The 22,940-nt window shown below is 52.5% G+C and overlaps 1 protein-coding gene across 2 annotated transcripts in view; it reads right to left on the minus strand.

Annotated features, from left to right (window-relative positions):
- Positions 1 to 7,027: 7,027 nt before the first annotated feature.
- Positions 7,028 to 22,940, minus strand: part of SLIT1 (slit guidance ligand 1) — a 184,356-nt gene continuing 168,443 nt past the window's right edge. For both annotated transcript variants that reach the window (XM_086680526.1, XM_086680525.1), the window contains exons 27-37: positions 22,653 to 22,777; positions 22,262 to 22,359; positions 19,493 to 19,632; positions 19,214 to 19,307; positions 16,711 to 16,848; positions 15,172 to 15,409; positions 13,620 to 13,750; positions 13,034 to 13,188; positions 11,671 to 11,959; positions 11,135 to 11,346; positions 7,028 to 10,324 (exon numbers count right to left, since the gene is read on the minus strand). In XM_086680526.1, the coding sequence (XP_086536652.1) occupies positions 10,086 to 10,324; positions 11,135 to 11,346; positions 11,671 to 11,959; positions 13,034 to 13,188; positions 13,620 to 13,750; positions 15,172 to 15,409; positions 16,711 to 16,848; positions 19,214 to 19,307; positions 19,493 to 19,632; positions 22,262 to 22,359; positions 22,653 to 22,777 (1,859 nt within the window). In that variant the 3' untranslated portion in view covers positions 7,028 to 10,085. The remainder of the gene's footprint in view (positions 10,325 to 11,134; positions 11,347 to 11,670; positions 11,960 to 13,033; positions 13,189 to 13,619; positions 13,751 to 15,171; positions 15,410 to 16,710; positions 16,849 to 19,213; positions 19,308 to 19,492; positions 19,633 to 22,261; positions 22,360 to 22,652; positions 22,778 to 22,940) is intronic.

The raw sequence follows: 22,940 nt of genomic DNA on the forward strand, positions 1-22,940 counted from the left end.
CCATATAGTAGTGGACACAGCCTAAAATGTAAAATATTCACCACCTGGCTCTTTACAAAAAGCTTTACTGACCCTTGCAGTACATCGTTCAGGATAAAATATGAGGACAGCTAGGCACAAACATTTTTTCACATAATCCAGCACTGCACCACATCCTTCCTTTTAGATTTGAGGGGGTCTCACTTGTTCATCTCGGCACACAGCTGCTGTTGCACGTTATTTCTGAGTGATGCTTGTGCACTAAAGAAGAAGAAAAGATCCCTCTTCGTTGATTGAATGTTTGTTGAATCGTGATCTGATCTACTAGGACAAGTAGTTAAAACCAGAAGTGCAAAGTCTTTTACGTCTCCTCTGTGGCAGTGCTGCCCACAAACAGATTTGGTAATGAACCTGAATCCCAGAACAGTGCCTCCCCTGGCCAGAACAGGCGTGCCCCTTTCACCCTCTAGCACCCTTTTTCCTTTGTTGTACACTTGCAAGCTCACTCCCCAAGCTCTGGTCACTACTTGTGAACCTAAACGAATGACCCCCGTGCCCATTTGAACCCGAGTCCAGCCTGCCCTCCCTCCGCCCTCTCGTGAACACCTGCATGTTGATGGCCCCTTGTTGGCACACCAGCAGCTGTAGTCTGAAGAAGTTCCGAGCTCTCTGGCCTGGCTCAGCTCGTCTTGAGGAGCCATCCTTGGCCCCTCCTCTCTTCCCTCTTCTGCTTGTGCCGCCCAGCCCCCTTCTAGGAGGTATCTTCTCTGGGACAGTACCATACCTCCCAAGCATGTCACTGAGCGCATACGTGTCATACTAGAAGCATCTTTCTTTTCATATCCCTTTATTTTCCTTCCAGCATTTAGCCGTTGAGTCCAAATACTCTTCAATTTATCAACTTTTTCAGCCCACTTGTTTTCTATAATCTGCACCTTATGCTGTCTTGCAGCTGAAGCTGTAGTATTGGGGAGGTAGTTTGTGGGAAAGATGCCATACAAACAAGATCTGCATAATTATGTATGTTTATACCACAGGTAGGGATTCGTTTTAAGGCCACTGTATCTTAAGGGTATCAGTTTCACCAGTGTTCTAGGAGACTGTGTTCTTGACTGTGGTTTCCAATACATGGTGTAATACACAGTTACATTCACCACTGTTGGATTTATTTCACTGTGTAAATAGTGGTATTTTCCTGTTCAAATGCTTCTATAGAAAGTATTTATTTTAACAACAAAAAATTAACTGTCGAAAGGGCTTTCCAAAAAAAGTGTTCTTTCTAGCCACCTGTCCTCCCCAATTACCTTGCTCATCCATTGAACCCCCAAACAACACAGTGAAGGCAGAAGGGTGCCACCTCAAAACCCTCACTCTGGGCAGACGCAGCGTGGATTGGGAATCTGAGTGTTTCCCCCTACTGTCATCCCATCCCAGAACGAAGTGAGTCTCCCACAACTGGTATGGCTGTGCCAGGCATGGCATCGGGGCTTGCCTCAAGCCGCCCACTTTTTTTGCATACGCAGTTGATACCTTCCAACTGTCCACTCAACACCCTGTCCATGGAAACGAGCCTTAGCTGTAACCCCAAGGAACTCCAAACCCATACCTGTGGGGCTATGGAGAAACCACTGGTTGCCTAAAGAAAGCATTAAGATGTATTTTTAGTCTTTCTCACGTTTGTGAAAGACACACACCTATTCACATTCATTAACCATGGGAGATAAGCACGTTTCCTTCTGCACCTTGACAGTACTCTTGAGCACCTCAGCCCTCCTTCTCCTTACCCTCCTCCTTGTCTTCCCCCTTGCACTCCCCCTTCTCCCTGTCTCAGCAAACATCTGTGCAGATGTGGCCAGCCCCGCCTGTCACCCGTGGTTACAGGAGGAGACCGTCTGCTCTAAGGTGTGTGCAGCTTTACCTCTCAGGAGTCTTGGTCTGCAATTCAGAGCACCCCTAGATTTAACGGAACGGATGCTTTATGATCGTGTTCCTCTTCTCTGTGCCCCATTCCTGGGCACCTCTGTCTGAGCCGTGACTCTCATTCTCCGCAGCTGGCTGGACTGAGAACCACGGCTCCAAGACCAGAGAGCTTGGGACTGGACACATGGTGGGGGTGGGGTGGGGGGAGGTTCTCATCCGCTTGAACTGTAATTTGCATATTTTCTTATGGCCTCCCTTTGTCTTTTCTAACAAACGAGGAGGACACTTGAACAGCAATCCTGGAGAATGTTTTTTCTAAGATACTATTTGTAAGCAAATCTGATTTTAAGATGAAATGTGAATGGGTAACTAGATGCCAGGGAATTTAGCACTGAACTAGACCGTCAAAACTTTTTTAACCTTTGCAGGAGGAAATAAATTTTGCTCTCATCTAATGTTCACAAGAAGTAATGTTGTAAATAGTTTTTTAAAAATATTTATTACACGTGCTGTATACAGATTCATGTTCTGAGTGATGTTGGTTTGCATTGTAGTATTGTAGAAGACTATATTTTGAGCAGTGGACTTCCTTTCATAACACAGTTCACACATGGAGAAAGAACAAAAACCAGCAGGTTGAGAGCTGTTTGGGGCATTTGATCTGTAACGCTACATCAAATCCAAGCTTTAATTGCCCCCTCTTCTCATCTGGTTATGCCATATATATATACATATATATATATATATATATATATATATATATATATATGTGTATATATATATCCTATATATATATATCATATATATGATATATATATATATATATATATATATGATAAACCGGTCAGTTCCCAGATCTGCAGAGCAGATTTCCAGGTGTTCTTTCTGATGTGTTGCCCATAAGCAATAAGATCCTAGGTAATAACAATTTATTCTGGGCTCTGCGTTGGCCCTTGTCTCAGAGGATAGGGTGGGGGTAGAACAGCTCTTGCTAAGACCTCTTGCCTTTGCCGGAGAGGTGGCTGTACTTGAATTTTTGCTTCTGTTCGTCTGCACGCTTCTTCATGTCCTACAACTCTAGCAATGGATGAGAAATCTGTCAGCACCAGACACATCAAAGATTGGGCATAGAGATTGAAAACTGATCTATTTTTCCATGAATTTGCAGGGCTTCCAGAATCTAGTCGAGGCAAAGCTCATTTGGCTGTGAACATAAGAACTTTTTACATTAAAATTTTAAATTGACAGTTAAAAGCCCTTTGAGTCTATCTGCCCTACCTTGGAAAGCTAAGCCCACTTCCTGTGATCCTCCTCTGTGCCTGGGTTTGAAATGTCTGGGGTTAAGCCGTTTAGATGGGAGCAAGGAAGGCAGTCCCTCCTCTCCCAGCGTGTCCAGTTCAACAGGTTTCTAAGCTGTTTAGCAGCCTCTCCTTGTGACCGTCCTAAACTTTATGAAAAATACCCCACACCCAAATAACCATTAATAGAATAATGTAGTTTTTTAGGCTTTTGGAATATGTCTTCTCTTTTGTATTTATGACGGTGTTTGGAATTTTTCACTAGTGTTTTTTTAGATTGAAGTGGGTGCGTTAGAATAAAACTTTCCACTGCTGAGCCTGAAAGCAAGCAAGAGGAAAGAAACTGACCTATATTGTGTCATTGGGAAGGTGACTACTGTGGTGGGAGGGCGGGGAGGGGGCGTCGTAGATTATGTGCGAGTAAAATAGAACTCTGGCCTGAGGCTCCCCACGTGTTTATTACCTTGTAATAAATAATCCCTTTATTAGCCTCACTTAATCTCAATAGAAGCCTGCTGTTTACCCTCAGGGAACAAGTAGTTTTCAAAATTGAGCTCCTCCAAGGTCATCGGCCAGTGCCTGTGTGCAGGCAGTGGTCGTCTTTGTGAACTCATGGCATTATTTTCCCATATGCATTATGGTAGTAAGGAATTCAACCCCAACCTGTATGAAAAGCACAGCCCAGGGTCCTACTTTAGGCTAGAGTTCATGCCTTTCAGGGGCCAGGGGGCCATAGGAGGCCCATGCAATTTAACTGAAGCTCAGGTGCCGTGTTGGGTTTTTATTCTTTTTAGGCCACGACCCTTCAGAATGAGATTAGGGCAGGGGCTGCTGATCCGGCTGTGGATCCAGGGAGCTCTAAGATGAATCTCTACCGTTCCTTTAAGGTCTTTCTGGTTCCTCCCAGTGTTGTCATTGCCGAGGTCAATCTTGTAGTTGTTCAGATGTGCTCCTTTTTGCTGTCTTGTGAGTCTTAGCCAGTGATCCAGATGCCTAAGGAGAGAGTCTCTGGATTCTCGGTACCAAGTGTGTGCCCCTAACCTGTGTGCAGGTGGTCTTTCCAAAAGCAGTGAATTGAGAAGTTCTACAAATGTTAATCTGGATGATAGATGTGTATCCTTGGGCCTGGATTTCCACTGTGTTAGTGAGTGTAGGAAAATACTGTGTCTTTAATGGATGAAAATTCAATGTATGCTGTGAATTTGTTGGTTTGAAACATTGAAAATTTTTCATTAGACAATGTTTACATACCTCACCTGAAGAACCTTTGAGAGTGTATATATGAAATTTAAAAATATATTAAGTTGCTTTAAAACAATATGTATAGCTATAAAAGTTGGAGTTATTTTAACTTTGAATATGTACCAAGTCTCTTAAATATTGAAATCTTGTGGACTTTTTGTGCTTCTGTGTTTTACTTTCCTATTAGGCCATGTAGGAAACTGTGTTCTTGTTATTGGTAAAGGGGCCCTCACTGAAATCCAAGCTTGGATGGATTTCCTTTGTTGTTTCAGATTTTCTTGTTTGGTTTTGAGGGATGGGGTATGGAGCTAGAGGATGTGTGGGAGGGATTTCTCTAACATTGACATCTATTCCATGAGCTTTTTCTAGGCGCTTATTTTATTGCAGTGTATTAAACTTCTTTGATATTAAAGTGTGTTTGTGTAGTTACTGGACAGGGAACAGAATGCACTGAAGCCCAGGATTCAACTTGTAGCCTGTGGCAAAGTTGAGCAGTTGCCAGAAGGAACCAAAAGACAATACTTCTAATACTTCTGCCTCGGCCACAGTGTTGGCACATAAGAAGGGAATGTTGTTTGGTAGATCTGAGGCCATTTTGTGAGGTATGCCTAACTTCAGGGAAAAGAAAACACTGCGGATGAATCCTTGGAATTCCCATGGTGGAGTTGGAAAGGTGCCAGTGCTTCATCCTGAGGGGCGGGGGACCTGGTGAACCAGGTAAGCCACTGTTAAATACCAGGGTGATACGCACAGCTGCCAGGGGGGGCTGCCCGGCTGTCTGTAGCCCATGTTGGGGAAGGGCAGAACGTTGGCATTTACATTGACTAGCCCCATGACCTGTTTCACTATATTCTTTCAGTTCTGCTTCAGAGGGGTTTATGTAAGGGTCCAGTGGGCCCGTGATTTCCTTTTGGAGTCAGCCATGGTTTCCTGAATACGTTACATGACGGTGGCCATTGACATGCAGAACTATATCCGGTGAAAATAACCCCACCTCTGTTCACTTGAATTTGGAGAATTTATCTTGTTCCAGATTAGGAGTTTTCATGGTTAAAAAAGACTTCTTTTCCTCCCATATTCATCCCATGGGAGGATAACTAGAATATGGCCTGAGAGGTGCAGACTGACTGGCTTGGGGTGAGGGCACGTCTCTAAAATTAGCTCTGAGAGCACAGAGTATAGGGGTGATAGACATGCTTTAGCACCAATCTCGGGAAAACTTGGCAACTCTAGCTGGAAGCCTGGTCATTCTTTCTGTTGCTTCCACTCCCCAACCAAGCCCTGCTATGCTCATTTCCTTGGTCGGGGATTTCCTTTTAACTGTTAAAGTTGCTACTTACTTTCCTTTAATTCAGAGGTTGCAAACTGGTGGCTCACAGTTGTATTTTATTGAGCCCAGTGTTTAAAAAAGTTATCTGTACACATGAACTGTGAGGGTTTACATAAAATTTGGTTTCTGGCTTCTCTTTTAAAAATCATAATGAAGATCTAATAAAGTTAGTGCATGGTACGAATCAGGTAGAGCTCAGTAGATTGGAAAATGTGCCTCTAAGGTCACCAGAAGTCCCTAACTGTCAGCTGCCATTTGTCCCTTTTTTCTTTAACAGTAGGGAAATCGGTCTCTTACCCGCTGCTGTATCGGAAGTGGTAATACAAGTGATGGGCCAGAAGGGCAAGGTGCCCATTTACTTAGGTAACCTATTGGCCAGACACTTGAGCTTACAACCCTATTTTAACCCATTTTCTTCCTTATACCCAGTTCATTACATTTCCTCCCAAATCCCTAATTGCTTTGCAGACACTGCAGTTACCATCACCGCCCACTTTCAAGGTGACCATGTGCTGTTCAGGTATGACTTGTGTAACCATCATCATGATCTAGTGGGGAATCAGTCTCTGATCCTGGCATCAGAGGAGAACCAGGTGGGTCACCTTGGTGGTGGGGGCCTTGCCCAGCCCGACTGCCAGCACCTGGCCTCACCTAGATGCTCAGGTCATGCATCCTAAAAAATTGCTAAGAGCAATTCTACAGTCTGGAGTCATAGTAGAACTACTGTAGAAGTGTGTTTGCTTTCTTTCTCCACTGATCCCTATGAACCACTCTTCTAGTGACACTCAGGTTAACCTTACAGGACAGTTTGAGAAACCGTACTGCTTTCTTATCTGTTGCCCCAGTGAACTGAAACCTTCAGAGCCAGGTTAAATGTGGATGTGACTCTGTTCACAAACTCTGGGTGTGACTCCAGATACTTGAGGGGAAATGAGGATGAGGACCCCTCCCCTGCCCAGATCTCTGCGTGTGCTGTGCAGAGCCAGGCTCTGCCCCTGCACTCACATCCCCAGGGAGCTATGACCAAGCCATCCCCCAGACCTCCCCTTCCTCCTTTGGGAAGAACCGACCTCCTCTGCCACTTCATGAAGACCAGAGAGTTCCAAGGGCAGGTGTCCTACATGTGCTGCCTCTGAGAGCCATCGGGGGGTTGTGGCCAGTGTGTAGGCAGCCCAGAAACCCTCAAACCCTGGGAATCTGCATGTCAGCAGCCCTGGGCTCATCCTTAGTGCAGAAAAAGAGATCAACAAGGCAGAACCTGAGTGAATCAATGTCATGTTCACATGGAAGACAACAGACAATATCCAACATGTTCTAGAATAATTCTAGGGAAAGGGCAGGTGTGGCTCCCTCACGGGCCTGTTCTAAACCAGTCTCTCTAAAAGAGTGATCCAGATAAGACTACAGAGACCCCTAAACAAAGTGTCACTACCACACAGCATCTGAAAATCAAAACGGGACACGAGATATTGACTTTAACATATAAAAATACTATAACAAAATGAAATACAAATATATATTAGAATCTGTTAAGTATTCTGTATAAAGAGATACTTTCGTGGTTAGGCTAACAGCAGGCAAAGAGGAGACGAGTCCGGCCTATTCCTGACACCTTCCCAGGGAGCCCCGGCCACCATCGCCAGCAGTGCTACCACAGCAGCAGCAACCTCAGGACTTGCCCCGCTTGTGTCCCTTCGGTGCATGTTGAATGGAGACAGCCGGTGGTGACACCAAAGTGAACGAAGGTCTTTATCAGAGGGGTGACAAGGTGTGGAGGTGATTAATTGGAGCTTGTTTCGCCAGAGCCTTCTCCTGGGCCTAAATGTGGACAGACGCGATGAGCGGTGGTCCAGTTCCTTAGCAACTTGCAGGTTGGTGGTTGAGGAAACGTTGATCCTGGGACACACCACGTGGCTCCTTGCTGCCCTTACTCTTGTGGTGGATCCCAATCTTGCAGCTCCACTGAGGGTGCATGCGGGGCCAGGCTGACATGCGGGGTGTTGTGGAGGGCCGGGTAGGGGCGGCACCCAGCTCACAGGGTACCCCCTGCAAACGCACACCCCGTACTCTGCCCTCCCAACCCCACGGGAGCGGGAGAGCAGGACTTCTGGCAGCCATCACCCATCTGCAGATGAAGAGGCTGCTGCTGGTTAGTGCCCCTCAAGCTCAGGAAGCCACTTCTACTCCAGGGCAGTGGCGGAATGGTGGTGGCCACGGGAAGGTAAGTGTCTCGGGGTCAGTTGGCCCAAACACCTCTCTTCCGTGGAAGGGGTAAGTGCCAGCTGCACTTGAACTTTCCTCCATATTATCAGTACCTGCCTAGCGCTAGAGCTGCTCTCCAGGGTCTCACGTGGTCCAGAAACTGTAGGTAAGAGAGGGATGCCGTGCAGCCCTAGGAGAAGGCCCTCAAGGCTGCTGTCCACGGAGAAGGGCACCGTGGCCCTGCTCAGAACCACAAGAAAATAGAGCCAGGTCCCTGGTGAGCAGCAGATCCAGCCATGAAAATGCCTCTGCAGTTGGGCAGGGCAGGATCCTCTTCCCATTACAGGGCTTCCAGGGCTCCAACTCGCTGGCCAGAGTCCTGGTGTAGTAGAGCGTGCCAGGCTTCCCCAGTTGTCGGAGGCTCCAGCCCTCTACCGCTCAGCACCAGGAGCTCCTCCCACCGCCCATGGTGGCTGAGGACACAGGTGCACTACCACCTCAGCCCCACCCAGCAGGCTCCCCCAGCCCTGTCTTCTGTTTGCAGGTGGAAGGAGCCAGGAAAGGGACATGCTTGCTCCTCTTGCCCACTGGCGTCCCCTGGGGGCACACTCTCTTGGGGAGACATCTGGACAGGAGAGTGTGACCTATCTTCTAGCCAGCTTGCTATTTAAGCTCAAAGATAATCTGTGTTTTCATTGTGCATGGAAGAGAAGCATGGAAGCATGGAAGTTGTAGTCACATGGCCCATATTCAGTGACTCTTCAAACACAGAGTCCTTCCTTGCAAACGCCTGGGGTAAGCAGCCCTAGCCTGGGCCACTGTCTAGTGGTCGGAGCCCTCGCTCGGCTCAACTCTTCCCAGGCATCCCGGTCATTCCTGTGATGCTCTACGATTAGTTCATATCTGTCCATGAGAGCAGAACACCCACAGTGCCAGCCCAGTTAGGCACATAAATACTTGATGTGATTCATGAACATGCATCTTCTACCTCCTCTAGCCTCCCTTCCGGAGCCACAGTGGGAAGGTCTACATTGCTCATATGTATGTTCAGTCAAACCACCTCCCCATGGGACAGCTAGGAGACAGAGGACCATAGATGGGGAAGACGTTTGCCCAGAGTGACAGGCAGCAAAGGTTTCCTGGTGCCTGTACCACTGCTCCCTACTGGCCTGCACGGTGAGGGGGTCTGGACCCAGTCTCCGTGGGAGGGGAAGCCTCCCTGGCTAAGCAGCCTAGACCACACCCCCTTGCCCCTGCCAATGGCTTGACAGCATCCTGTGGCTGGCTAGGGGCTAGGAAGGCCTAGGACCAATGCCCCTTTGGTGGTGTCTGGAGGTGGTGGTTATTCTGCTGGAACCAAGAACCTTCCCAGCGCCTGTCCTCTTTGGTGGGACTGCCACTCCAAACAGACCCAGTGGACGTTTTTGAAGCTACAATGGTCAACTCGTAACTTCAGGATTCAGGGGTCTGGTCCTAAGGGACCCTCCTCTAGCCGCAGCCTCACTCCCCATTGAGCAGTGGCTTTAGTGCTACATCAGCCCAGGAGGCAAGGGTTAGTCCCTTCCCGGCCAGCAGGAGGGGGCCCTTCCCCTGCGCAGCCTGGCCTACTGCTGGCAGATGCTGCAGCAGCAGAAAAAGCAGAGATCCTGGCTGGCTGCCCCAGGGGAGGCTTCAAAGTTATCTGCAGGGGACAGGGGGCTTCTGAGGGCAGTGTGGGCCACCGGCGAGAGGGAAAGGCTGTTTTGGGAAGGGGCCAGTCCCTTCTTCAGACCCAGGTAGTAGGCAAGCAGGGGGGGTGGCGGGGAGGGTCATCATTCTGTGCACTTCTTGGCCTGACCTCAAGCACACATTCATTCAACAAATATTTATTAAGCGCCTGTTTGTGCAAGGCACTTCCGGAGAGGGCGGCCTAAAGCCCGGGCCACGCCCACCCACCCCACCCCCAGCTGCCGGCCTGGTCACCCCCCCCAAGAGATTGCTGTGGGGTGGGGCCAGAGGGCCCTGCCACTCAGGAACAGGCAGGATGGCCTGCACCCCCACCCCACTGCGGGCCACCCGGCTTCACTGCAGCCGTGCCCTCTCGCCTGCCTCACCCCTCCCCGTCTAGCCTGGCGCTACTCGCAGAGGGCACAGCCACACTTGGTGGGCTTCTCCACCTCCTCGGCAAAAGAGGTCCCGTCGCTGCACTCAAAGGTGAACTTCCTCCGCTTCAGCCGCAGGCCCTGGCAGCAGCCCTGACCTGGGCATGAGCCCCGGCACTCCACCCACGACAGCGGGCGCGTGGTCTGGCAGATGGCATAGCCCCTCTGGACCTGGTGAAAGTCCCGGACAGGGTCCCCCCGGCACTCGGACTCTGGATAGGACAGACACCAAGAGAAAGCCTCAGGGCACACCCATGGGCCAGCGCCGGCCCCCGGGAGGCCGGAGGCGGCAGAGAGGCGCATCCAAGGACCAGGTCCTCTAGCGCTTAGACTCCACCTCCGACCCCACCCGACATGCACATGCACAGGCTTCCTTCTGGGCCCATAGGCCAGTCAGTAGGAAGAACTTTCTAGCTGCCAGGGCCCTCCAGGACCGATTAGGCTGTCAGGTAAGTGGGCTCCCAGTTGCTGGAAGAGTGCAAGAGGAGGCTGGAGACTGGGGAGGCAAGAACAATAGAGAAGGAATCTGTGCCAGGAGCAGGGGCCTAAGGGCCCCTGAAGGTGCTTGAGTTCTGGACTTCTCCAGCTTCCCTCTGCCTAGCCTCAGCAGTCTCAATCCCAGCAGAAACATCTTGGTTACACGGGCCAGGGAGGGCCTGGGAAAGAGTCCCCAACCCTCACACTTCCTGTTGCTCTTGGGTCACAAGGTGATGGGGCCAAGATGTGGAGGTTTGTGCAGGAGCTGTTCCCCTGGGCAGCCCCTTCGGTAAGGAGAGACCCCAGCCAGAAGGGACACTTGCCCTGGATAAGGGGGCTTCAGGGCAAGCTGAACCATTTGGGGGTGGGGGTCAGAGCCTAGAGGGTAATGGGTACTACGGCCCAAGAGCAGCCCAAGATGTGGGAGAGGAGAGGGGAGGAGGCACAGAGGGGATGCCAGGGTTTGGAGGAGGAAAAGTCAAGTCACTAATGCAAGTTGTGGGGAGGGGCCCTGGAGAGGGCATGTCAGGAGGGGGGCCCCTGACCTTGCTCACACAGCTCGCCCGAAAAGCCTGGGTCACACACACAGTGTGCCCCTTTGGTGGCCAAGGCCTGGCAGTGGCCATGCAGGCACTGCAGGCCCCCGCAGGGGTCTACAGGTGCCCCAGCCTGGTTGCACAGAGCCCCCGAGTACCCATCCTGGCACTGGCAGCTGTAGGAGAGAGCGTCGAGGGGCATACATTCCCCGTGGACACACCTGGAGGGGACAGAGAAAAGGTACTGTGAGAATAGGCTGGAGCTAGTCCAATCCCAGGGAACCCACCCCCCCAGCTTTGGCATCCGGGGAGGTTATCCTATTCCTAAGACTGAAACAAAGGGAGAAAAATGTGATTCTGTATCCCTAGGGACCTCTTCCTGTTAATAAAAACTGAAAACTAGGGGAAAAAAATGGAAAAAAAACCCTGTGCTGGGCCACATGTTCCAGTTTGGGGTGTTAAAAGTACAGTCTATGCAGCAGCCCTCAGCATGGGGAAAGGGACGGGCAAGGGGTGAGGGCTCCCCGAACCCAGCTCAGGCTCACTTGTGGCCATGGCAGGGGCCGTCGGCTGGCTGGTCACAGTGTAGGCCCCCCCAGCCGGCCTCACAATGGCACACGGGCCCAGGGGTGGCATTGGGCTGGCAGATGCCATGCAGGCAGTAGAGCTTTCGGCAGGGCTCACAGCCTGGCACCACGCCTGGCTTCATCCGCGTCTTGGTGAAGTCCTGCAGTTCGTTGTTAATGTACAGGTTTCGGATGCAACCGTGGAAGCTGGTGCCGTTGAGGATCTGCCACAGGCGGAAGGCAGCTGAGTTCACATCCACTGGCATCCCTTGGGTGGGTAGGAGCGAGCAGAGTTGGGCTGAGTCAGGCTCAGACCATGTCTGACCCTACTGCCCTCGGTCCACTGGGCATCTCCACAGTGTTCCCTCCCACCCTCGGCCTCCGTCTTTCTGTCTTTGCAACCCTGAGCCAAGATCCTTTGCCACCTTGGAGGGGCCAGACTCCTTTCCCAGAAAACAAAAAAGGAAAGCCTGTTCCCTCAATGACCAGAACCCACAGGTGCCAGGCTTGGCAGTGGCCAGCTGACAAAGGAAGCTCTGGGTGCCTAAAGTCTGCCCTCACCCTTCCCGCCCTCTGGGATACCAGCTTTCACCTCCCAAAGACTCCAAAAGCAGCAGAGGACCTGGGCCTGGAACCAAGGTGTATGCTGCTTTGTCACCTGCTGTCGTGGTGATCACAGCAACCCTTGAGGGAGGAGTAGCTGAAACCCATCTTGTGGTCAGTGATTTGCCTGAAATTGTACGACTAACAAACAGCAGAGTTGGGAGTAGAGCCCAGGGCTCTCTCCTTCACACCTGCCTGCAGTCTCACCAAGGCCCTCTGTTGCAGAGACCTGACTTGTTCAGACCTGGAAATGTTGGCGGGTGGCAGACAGGGGCATTTAACCTGCAAAGCCTGTAAAGCCAGCTGGGAGGTCCCCAGCTGATGCGGTCCCCAGCTGATGCGGAGACTCCTGCTGGGTGCCTGGGTCTCTCACAGCAGCTCCAAGACTGGGAATGGACCCTGAATGCTTGACAAGCCCCTTCTGGCCCAAAGACAAGAGGGAAAGTACCCACTTTGGAAGAGAGCTAGGAAAGTTCCAGGCTTCCCCCAAGGCCAGGCTAACCTAGGCATCTATCCTTCTTGGTCGGTCTGAGCTCGACAGCAGCCTGGGCTCCAGGCCAGGAAGGACAATCCCTTGGCAGCTTGGAATGCCCCTGTCATCCGGTGGCCTGGGCACCAGCTGTCTTGGCAAGACTCAGGCCAGAAAGCAACAGAGGCCCCACCTGGAATGGCTGTCACATTGCTTGATGGGGAGGCCTGGGGAGAGCCAGCCGCAGCCTCAACCTGGCCAGGTCCTTACCTCCCACGTAGAGGGGGGCCTCGCTGTTTAGTGTGTAGTGTTTGCCAAAGTTGTCCATGGTCATGGGACTGCCTCCATCGATGGAGAGATTCACCATCTGGTCAAAGGTGACTAGCTCAACAGTGTGGAACTGCCCGTCATTGATCGTCTCAGCACTAGAAGAAGAGGGGGTGCCCCCACCCCAGGGAATGGGCTTCAGTTCAGCCCATCCCTGCCTGGGTCCTTCCCCAAAAACGCCACTGGTCAGCAGCTGCTTTCCAGGGAGAGACCATGGGGACTCGGTGGCCTGGGGCCTGGCCCCTCCTGCTCTGCTTCTTGGGACTCCCCAGGGAAAGGTGAGCAGTTTGGGGCAGGGGTCTCCAAATTATCCCCCCTCCCCTTCCCACTACAGACCCCCTTGTGAGGGGGAGGTAGGATAGGGAAGGGTCGGTCCACTGCTCAGGCCTCGATCTCAGCCTCAGCTCCAAGATGGGCCCAAATACTGTATCTTCCTACATGGGCAGCCCAGGTTCTGGAGGTCCCGATAACCACCTGCTCTTGGCCTGGGACACCCTGAGGGAGGGCGGTGGGTATGAGGAAGCCTTACCTGTAGATGGCAGAGCTGGGGTAGCTGCCTGGGTCATAGCTGACACGCACATGACCCTGGTACAGCTCCACTGCAATGTGGTCATTGTCCCCATTGTACAGCAGGATCCCGTTGTCCTCTGCCGTGGAGACCTGATGGGCAAGGGCACTTTCTCTGCCACCCCACCCCACCCAGCAGTGGCACAGGTAGGTGGGACAGATGGGGGATCCACATTTGGAAGAGGGATGCTGTGCGTAGAGCTGCCCCCCCCCGGCTGCCCAGGGGACACATCCTCAAGGGGATGCTGACAGAGGCTGGCAGCCCCTGGTTCAAATCCCATCCACTGCCAGGCTGGCCAGGGCCACAGAGAGAAGGCAGACAGACCAGCTGAGGCCTGGAAACGACGTGTGAGAAGGGGCAGGTAAGAGACCTTAGGACTATGTGCCCGGAGAGGAAAGTCAGATCGATGCAGGGTAGCTTGTTCTATGGGCCTCTGGGAGCCACAGAGAGGACAAGGTGAAGAGGGCTCTCTAATAGCCATGACCACCCAAACCTGGAAGGAGCCACTCAGGAGGTAGCACCGGTCTCTGAATCTGTGTGAGCAAAAGCTGGAGTTGCCTTGGTTGGGGGAGCCCTCTGTGAAGCCGTAGAAACGATGATCCTGCCTTGTCCCTCTTCCCCCATTGCTTCCGGTAGACAGCCTGACTCCCTGGTCTCATACACAGGGCTGGCACACGGCCCAGGCCGGACACCTCATGGCACCCGTTTCGCTGGACTCAGTGACTGGTCCAGGGATGGGAATGGGACTGAAGACAGGCCAGTGACGGGGACAGCAGGAGGTGCCTGAGGCAGTGGCTGGGAGGGTGTGGTGAATTTTATTTTACTGAGCAGTTGGGCTGTGTTGTTGCAGTATAGACAGTGTACATGGGCAAGACTTAGGAGAGGTGATAAAGTGGGGGAGAGCACAGTGAGCACGTCGGGAGGCTGAAGGGCTCTGGGAGAAAAGAAGAGGGCAGAGAGGAGAAGTGGCTGCCAGGGTAGGGAATGCAGCTGTTGGAAGAGGGAGATGGCCAAAGAGGAGACGCAAACTTTTATCATGTGATGTGCACTGTCCTCTCCCTCCCCAAGAAACGTTTAGCAAACAGTGCCATTCAAGTGGGACCCGCTCTTTGCCCTCGAAACACTGATGTTCTGAGATGAAATTCAAGACGCAAAATGGCAAAATAAGGGCCCCAGGGACAGGTGGCCAAAGATACAAGCCCAGAGCCAACCCTGACTGTGTCCTAGCCACGTGGAGAAACCCGTGTGCAGCATTCGAGGCTGAAGCTCAGGAGTAGGCGAGACTGGATAGTGGGAGAGGACCCGGTCACCCAGGAGACCACTTCTGGCCCTGCCTTGAGACTGCTTCTGTGACCTGATAACATTTCCAGATGTGCCTGACCCACATCCCAAGCGTTTTGACTGACACAGGCTGCTCCCAGTTTTGGGCGAGGATGCCGCTTGATGCTCGGACCTGAGGCCACGGCCCCCTGCTGCCTGACTCCCCTCTGTGACTGGCGCCCTGGGCACGCACCTGCAGCGTGATGTTGGCCCGTGGCCAGTTCTGCAGATCGGTGAACTGCAGGTAGGTGTCCCGATCCACAAAGTTAACACTGAGCAACTTCTCACACTCGGGGCCGCCGAAACCTGGAAGGCACTGGCACACCGGCCCGCTGCCCTGGTCCACACAGTTGGCTCCATTCTGGCACTCAGTCCCCTCGCAGGGGCTTCTGGGGGCAGGTGGGCGGGGAGGGGTCTCACAGAACTGCCCACTGAGAGGGAAAAGATACAGGTCAAAGAAGGGGCAAGGCAACATCTTTCTCTCCCACAGTCCTGGAGAGAAATCACTAAACATCTTGGGAAACTGGACCCTTAAAGCAACAGAAGATGTTCCTAATGAACACTTTCCTCGAGAGAACAAGCCAGAAGGATACTGAAGACAAGGTAGGAAACAGGGGTGGTCCCTGGACCAGCATCATAGCTATCACCTGGGCATTTGTCAGAAATGGAAAACCTAAATCTGCTTAACAAGATCGTGTGCACATTAAAGTTTGAGAAGCACTCGTGGCTCGTGGCAGTCAAGTCTGCTAGCAAATTTTACTCTTGCCCATTTTACAGAAAAGAAAAAACAGACACGAGCAAAAGAGAGAAGACTCCAATTACTAAACAAATACAAGAGGGGACAGTACTTCCGGCAGGTAGTTCTGACACAGCATACATCCTGTAGCGTCAGCATTCACAACAGCCCAAAGCGGAAATAACCCAAATGCCTGTCAGCGGATGAATGGATAAACGAGTGTGGTCTACTCATGCAGCGGAATACTATTTGGCCACAAAAAGGAATGAAGTTCTAATACATGCTCCCACATGGATGAACCTCAAAGACATGACGCTAAGTGAAAGAAGCCAGTCACAAAGGACCACAGATTGTATGATTCCATTTATATGAAATCTTCAGGATAAGGAACTCTACAGACAGATATCAGATTCTTGGTTGCCTGGAGCTGAGATGGGGGGCGGTGGGGTGACAGATAAGAGGTATGGAGTTTCTTGTTGGAGTAATGAAAATGTTCTAAAATTGATTATGGTTAATGCATGCAAAATCCTGATAATAGAGTACAAGCCACTGAATTATATACTGAAGCTGGGTGAATTGTATCCCAATAAAACCATGGGGGAAAAAAAAAAAAGACCCAAGCAGAGCACGGGAGGTGGATGGCCAGAAGGAGGGCAGGTGTTCCTCACCCCCAACTCTTCAGAGAAGTCAGGCTGTGAAGGTAAATGACCTTTACGCTAGGACATGTCTTCAGAGGTTTTGCTGGGCAGGATGTGGTGGGCATTGGCCAGTAATCTGTACCCACCACCCCCTCCCTCAACCAAACAGTTTAGGGACCCTGTGCCTATGATCCAAGTTATTAGGTAACTTCCCCAAGGCCACACAGCTAGGGATGGCATAGCCTTGGTTAAAACCCCAGGATCCAACTTCCAGGCTCTGACCCTGGCTCCCTCCTGCCGGCTCAGCGGCTGGAGGCTAGAAGGCCTCAGTCACTCGGGGCACAGCGGGACCACTCACCCGTAGCCTTCAGCACAGAGGCAAGAGTAGCTGTTGACTCCATCCACACACCGGGCCCCATGCTGGCAGCGGTGGTCCCTGCAGTCATCCTGGTTCTCACTGCAGTTGTTACCTGCGTAACCTGATGCGCACTCACACCTGGGGGCGTGGGGGGATCAGTCCCTCACTCAGCCGGGAGCCCGCAGGGCCCAGGGGCTATGTGTACGTGACAGAGAACCTCAAGGCCTGCGCGTCTGTGGGACACCCAGGAGATCAAGCAGAGCTCTGGAGAGAAAGATGCCCCCAGCCCGTCCTGGTACGCTTTTCTGGCACAAGAAAGGAGCTTGTGTGGGCTTCTGAGTGACAGCAGCTTCCGGGCTAGGAGGATGGACACCGAGGGGCACGAGGAGATGGGGATCCGGTCACGGAAGACCCACCCTGGCCACTGACCACACAACCGAGGCCAAACTTCAGTCCCTTCTCGACCTGCCCAGCTGCTCCCCAGCACAAGGCCCCGAATCCTGGGGCTCATCTTGCCCTCTTCTCCAGCCTCCCCAGCTCCACTGGACCAGCCTCCTGGCCCTCCCTCTGCAGGGCTGGTGCCCCCTCTCAGCAATTCCAGCCCAGCCCCCAGCCTCGGTGACCTGGGGGTCAACCATTTGCCTATCAAATCAGGAGCGCACTCCTCCACCTACTTTTCAGTCACAGCCTCGCAAGATGCCCCCTGGCCTGCTCCCCCCACATCGGGCCCACCCTGTGGTCAGACTGGTCTCCACTGGCAGCAGCCCCCATCCCACCCACCCGCACTTCCCTACCTTCACACCTATTGATTCTGGAACATCCCCCTCCTCTCTCCCTGCCCCAGTCCAGCCTGGCCAATAACCTCACCTCCTCCAGGAAGCACCCCCAGCTATCATCAAGAGATTCCCTGTTGGAAACTCTTTAAACTGCAAACTCCATGGTTCAACCACGCAACCTGGAAGGCAGGTACCCCTGCCTGGATGTTTTTATTCATTCCCGGTTTTCCAGGCTGTAAGCGACACCTTCCTACCCCAGTGAGCATGCACACACACGCACCCCTAAAGCTGGTTTCACGCCACAATACTTTTCCTTACTACGTAAAATGGCATGTTGCTTCTCAATGTTAGTTTTTCACGGTACTCTTGACCCACCCTGTTGATCGCAATGCACTACTGGGTCTTGGGCTGCAGTCTGGAAAATGTGCTGCAGCTGAGCCTCCGCCCACTCGTTTACATTCGCTCCCTCGGTCATTCAGGGACTGAATACCCGCCGAGCTGCAGGCACAGTGGAGTTACTTACACCCGCCCGCAAAAACAGGAGAGCGAGAACAGGCACCACACAGCTGCTCTCTGCTCATTTCCCAGCACAGGGCGAGGGACCGCGTGCAGTCCTGTTTTATTCTATGTCTGAGGCCCAGCCCCTCTGAGCGGCAGCCACACCCCTCGAGCTGCCACTGCCCCTCTGCCATGGCAACCCCACCCCCCAGCGGCACCCCACAAGTGCAGCATCTGGGCAGCATTTGGGTGGGGTCTCCCATGCACCCCTCAGTCTCAGGCTGGACCTCGATAACCCCGGTCTCTTGCTTCCTGCCACTGTCCTTGGGCAGCTCCTGCTGGACAGTGGGCTTCCTGAGAGACTCGACCGCTGACCCTGGCCTGAGTGGCTGGGGTTGGGTCCCTCAGCCACAGGCCTCAACCCTGACCATCTGTTTTGTCCTGACCAGTGGAACGGGCTTCCCAAAATGGGACTCTGTTTGCGAAACTGCAGATGGAAACATTTTTAAAATCCATGACCTTGATGTGGTCTTCAGGTGACAATGCACTTCCATATATGCCAGTAACAACGACGGTGACAACGGTCAACGACCCCTTATGCAAACCTCCCAGGGCTAGATAGATTTTGAAATTCAGAATCTTTTGGGGTTTGGAAAGGTGACACAATGCCTAAAGCATTATGTAACACGTAACGGGATCTGGGGCAGCCCCTTAATTACACACACTCACATTTCTGCAGCAAGAAGAGTGACTATAAGTAGCCTCGTGTCACTGTACGTCCGGTTTTATTACCAGATACGTTCAGGTCAGACCAGATTTTGCTATCAAACGGACTTTTGATCTTCAGAGTTTTGTGCATTTTGTAATTGGGGATGAGAAATTGTGGATGTGGGAAGATAACAGCCATTTATGGCACACTTATCAGATGTCAGACTTGGAGCTAAGTGCTTTCTGTGCATTTGCTCATCTGACCCTTACAACCACCCCACGAGGAAGACACCGGGTGCCCAGTTTGCAGACGAGAAAACAGGCTCAGGCGGTCAAGGCATCCATTCAGCGTCACACTGTAAACCCAGGTCTGTCTGACCAAAGCTGCGGCCGCCACCACCCTGAACCCTCGTAAAGCTGAGACCAAACTCACTTGACAAAGAAACAGAATGGGGAGACCAGAGGGGAGGGGACTTCAAGGCCCATGCCCTTGCCTGGCCCTGGAAATGGGCAACACTCACCTTGGCCCATCTGGAGTACCCACGCACTGGGCTCCGTGCTGACACGGGTTCAAATCTGGAGAACAGAAGTCCACCAGCTGCTCACAGGCCCTTCCTGGGGAAAGAACGAGGAAGAGGCAGGAGAGAAGCTGCCCCAATCTCTGCCAGGCAGCTGGCCTGGCCGAAACCTCCTGTAGACACTGAGGGAGGGCCCCAGCCCTCCTGCCCACAGGAACGGGGCTCAGGGCAGGCACACCTGCCCACCTCTCCCCACAGATGCCAAAACTCCACCACACTTACCCACATACTGCAGGGGGCACTGGCAGGTGTAGTTGCCCACGCCATCCACACAGGTGCCCCCATTGGCACATGTGTGCTCCACACAGTCGTCCGTATTCACCTCACAGGTCGGTCCTTCAAAGCCAGTGGGACAGGAACACCTGAGGTTGGGGGGGGGGCAGGTGAGGAGAGACGGACAGGTGGGCAGGGCCAGGGCAGCAGCCTTCCTGAGGCACTGTGGAAGCCTGTGTCCACCTGTGACCATCATCATCCCAGAGCTTTGGTCCCCACTCCCGGCCAGGTCCGTGCTAGGCACTGGGGTTAGAGTAAACAAGACAGTCCTGCACTCTGGGGGCTCCCTCAGTCTAGCCGGGGAGACGACAAGGAGACCGGCAACCAGAGGAGAGGCCAGGATGGGGCCACACTGAGGCCGGGGAGATGAGGACAAAGAGGCAGAGGACACCTAGCCCATATGTCAGGGATGAGGTGAGAACAGGGCTGGGGGATAAACAGGAATCAGCTCATGGAGGGTCCCGGAGACCAGTGATCTTCCAGCTGGGGGAGCACCTGCGGTTTGCCAAGAGATCTGTGGGTCAGAGATGTCTGAGAAATTGATTTCCAGATCTTCAAGTCCTGCACAAACACTTCCCTAAACAGACCTAACCAGAGCTTCAGAAAGGCACGTGCACTTCTCCCAACTGCAGTCCAAGGTGGGGACATGCCTGGAGCCTAAAACCCTCAGGCACCAGATAAAGGGACAACTAAGAATTGACCGAGCATTAAAATAATTTCTGGGGGCACCTGGGTGGCTCAGTCGGCGTCCGACTCTTCAGCCGAGGTCATGATCTCACAGTTAGCGGGTTCATACAAAGACCCGTGTCAGGCTTTGTACTGACAGAATGGAGACTGCTTGGGATTCCCGCTCTCTCCTCTCTGCCCCTAACCCCCCTCAAAATAAATAAACTTTAAACAAAATTAAAAAATAAAAATAATTTTTGATGACAGATCACTCTGGGGTTTTTGGTATATAATCTTGGAAGGGTTTCAAATAATTGAATGGCATGCTACAATAAAACGTCTAATCCCAATGATTTATTTCAACAACTCTTTCTCAGCATTTATAGCTATATACGTATATTTTTATAAAGGAATATATTGGATGCTGAGTCCTCATTCTGTCATATTCACCCTGGGACACATGAATCAGAAAATTACACACAAAAAGCTCCACCTGTTATCTGTAATAATTATCAATAAAATTTTGTAGCGGAGTTATGTTCTGATCAATTGTATATCATTGATTATTGTAATGACGACTCTGAAAAAGAAACCGTTCATCAGAAGTTTATGGTGACAAGAAATAAAAAAAAAAACTTTAAACTTACATTCCCATGTTGGTGGCAAAGAAGTATGGCAGCGTGCTCAATAAACAGACTCTCTAGCATCACAACAGATCACATGCGAACAAAAATGGAGGCGGGGTTGGGGAGTAAAATGGAAATACTAGTTGGAGGAGAAAGAGAGGGAAGATGTTTAAGCAGTTAAAACAGGAGCTTGTGGGTGTAATCTTTAAGTGTATCAAATTGCTGCGCTATTCAGATTCCACTGGCAAGCGATGAGAGTGAAGTAAAAAGTGAGGTCTTTCAATGTTAATATTTACAATATCCTGGAAATTAACCTCCCTTGCAATGCAAAGTTCAACTTACCACGAAAAATTCCAGCCGTCCGTGTAAGAGCGTGTGAGAGGGGATGGAATTAAGTTTCGTGGGGGCACGTGAGCAAAAAGGTTTGAAGCGCACTGTTTCGGGGCCTACTGTCATCTGTAGGGCTCCCACCCCCACCTAGCGGGAAGCGTCTGAGGGGGCTCCCCTAGCTCCCCACAGAACCCTGCCCCTGGAGTCTATCAATGAGGAGGGGGTTGGACAGAGCCTATTGTATGGACGCCGTTTCCAAGGTGACGACCTGGGAGAGGCTGTTTAGTGTTTTATTTTTCACATCTGGTGATTTAGGTCTGCAGAGACAGGTTTGGCCATTCCTGCTAAGTAGACTCATCATTTTCTGAAGAGGAAATTTGTTCGGCCGGCAGTTTATTTTCAGTAACTAAATACTGTGTGTTCCTCTGAAAAGCTCTGGGTCCAGGAGGGCTCTGGGAAGGTGGGGGGCTCGTGGAGGGGTCCTGGGGGAAAGCAGACTGGGTGGGGGCTTGTGTGGTGAGCTCAGAGAAGAGTCAGGAGGCCCGGCCGCCCAGGTGTGACCTGTATGACCCAGGAGACCATAGCAGGAGGCCCGTACTTGCTAGCAGGAGGCGGGACTATCGGAAGGAGACTAGGACTTGCTCCCACCTCAGGTGGGGGGGGTGGGGTGGGTTGCTTGATACCAAGGAGCTGGCTGGGGGCCTGCCGTCAGGCAGCCCTGGCACAGCAAGCAGGTGGTTGACTTCCAACTGGAGGCCTTGGGGTTAGTGGAGATTATAGGGGTTTAAAACACCCCTAAACTGCCCCTTAGCAGTGCCACTGCACATGGCCTTGGCCATGGACTCCCAGTGCCATCAGAAGGCCCTCTGGCACCTGGCACGAACAGGGAGGGGCCTGGAGCAGGGGCGGGCAGTGTAGCTCCGAGCCCCCGCCCTACCTGCTGCTGTCAGCCTGGCAGGCCTGCATCTCTCTGGGCAGCAGGGACCTGTGATGGGTAGGCATGGAGGGGTCTCTAGCACACCCCCACCTCCTCCTCCAACACAGGGAGGCCCGGGCCATCCCACCCACCAGGTTCCAGCCTCTCCAGGCAACTCACGTGAACCCAGCATCCTCGCCCTGCCGCGGGTGGCAGGTCCCGCCGTTTCCACAGGGGCTGCTGGAACAGCTGTCCAGGGACACCTCGCAGTCACGGCCCTGGGCAGGTGGGAGAGGGGGACAGTGAGTGAGGAGGACCTCAGAGGGACCCAGGGATTGGTGTGAGCCGACAGAGACAGCCAGCCCGCTCAGCAGCAGGCCTCCCTGTCCCGAGAGTTACCTGTTCATTCATTCGTTCACTCATTCATTCATTCACGTGCTGGGTCATTGACTAAACATTCCCTCAAGCAGCTGCCCTGGGCACTGTGGGCAAAGTGGCGAACAAGACAGCACAGCCCCACCTGATCTTGAACGAACAGCCCTCCTCCTCCCCAGCCCCAGCTTCCACTCACCTTATAGCCGCTGGAGCAGACACACCTGTACGCCTCAAGGGCATCATTATGGCAAGTGCCCTGGTTCTGGCACGGGCTGGACAAGCAGGGATCACACTTGGCCTGGACAGCCAGCGCGGGGGGACCTGAGGCAGGGGGTAGGTATCAGGGGAGGGTAGGGCCGGACAGCCTCAGAGACAGTGCTGGAAGCTCTCTCCCCAAGGAGATTTCAGCCCTCCCTTTATTTCCTCTGCGTCTGGTTCACGCCCCCTTTCTAAGCCCACCTTCCGGGCCTCCAGACCTTCCTTT

Source organism: Puma concolor, chromosome D2 (assembly GCF_028749965.1).
Source record: "Puma concolor isolate L17-30 chromosome D2, mPumCon1.1.hap2, whole genome shotgun sequence".
NCBI lineage: Eukaryota > Metazoa > Chordata > Mammalia > Carnivora > Felidae > Puma > Puma concolor.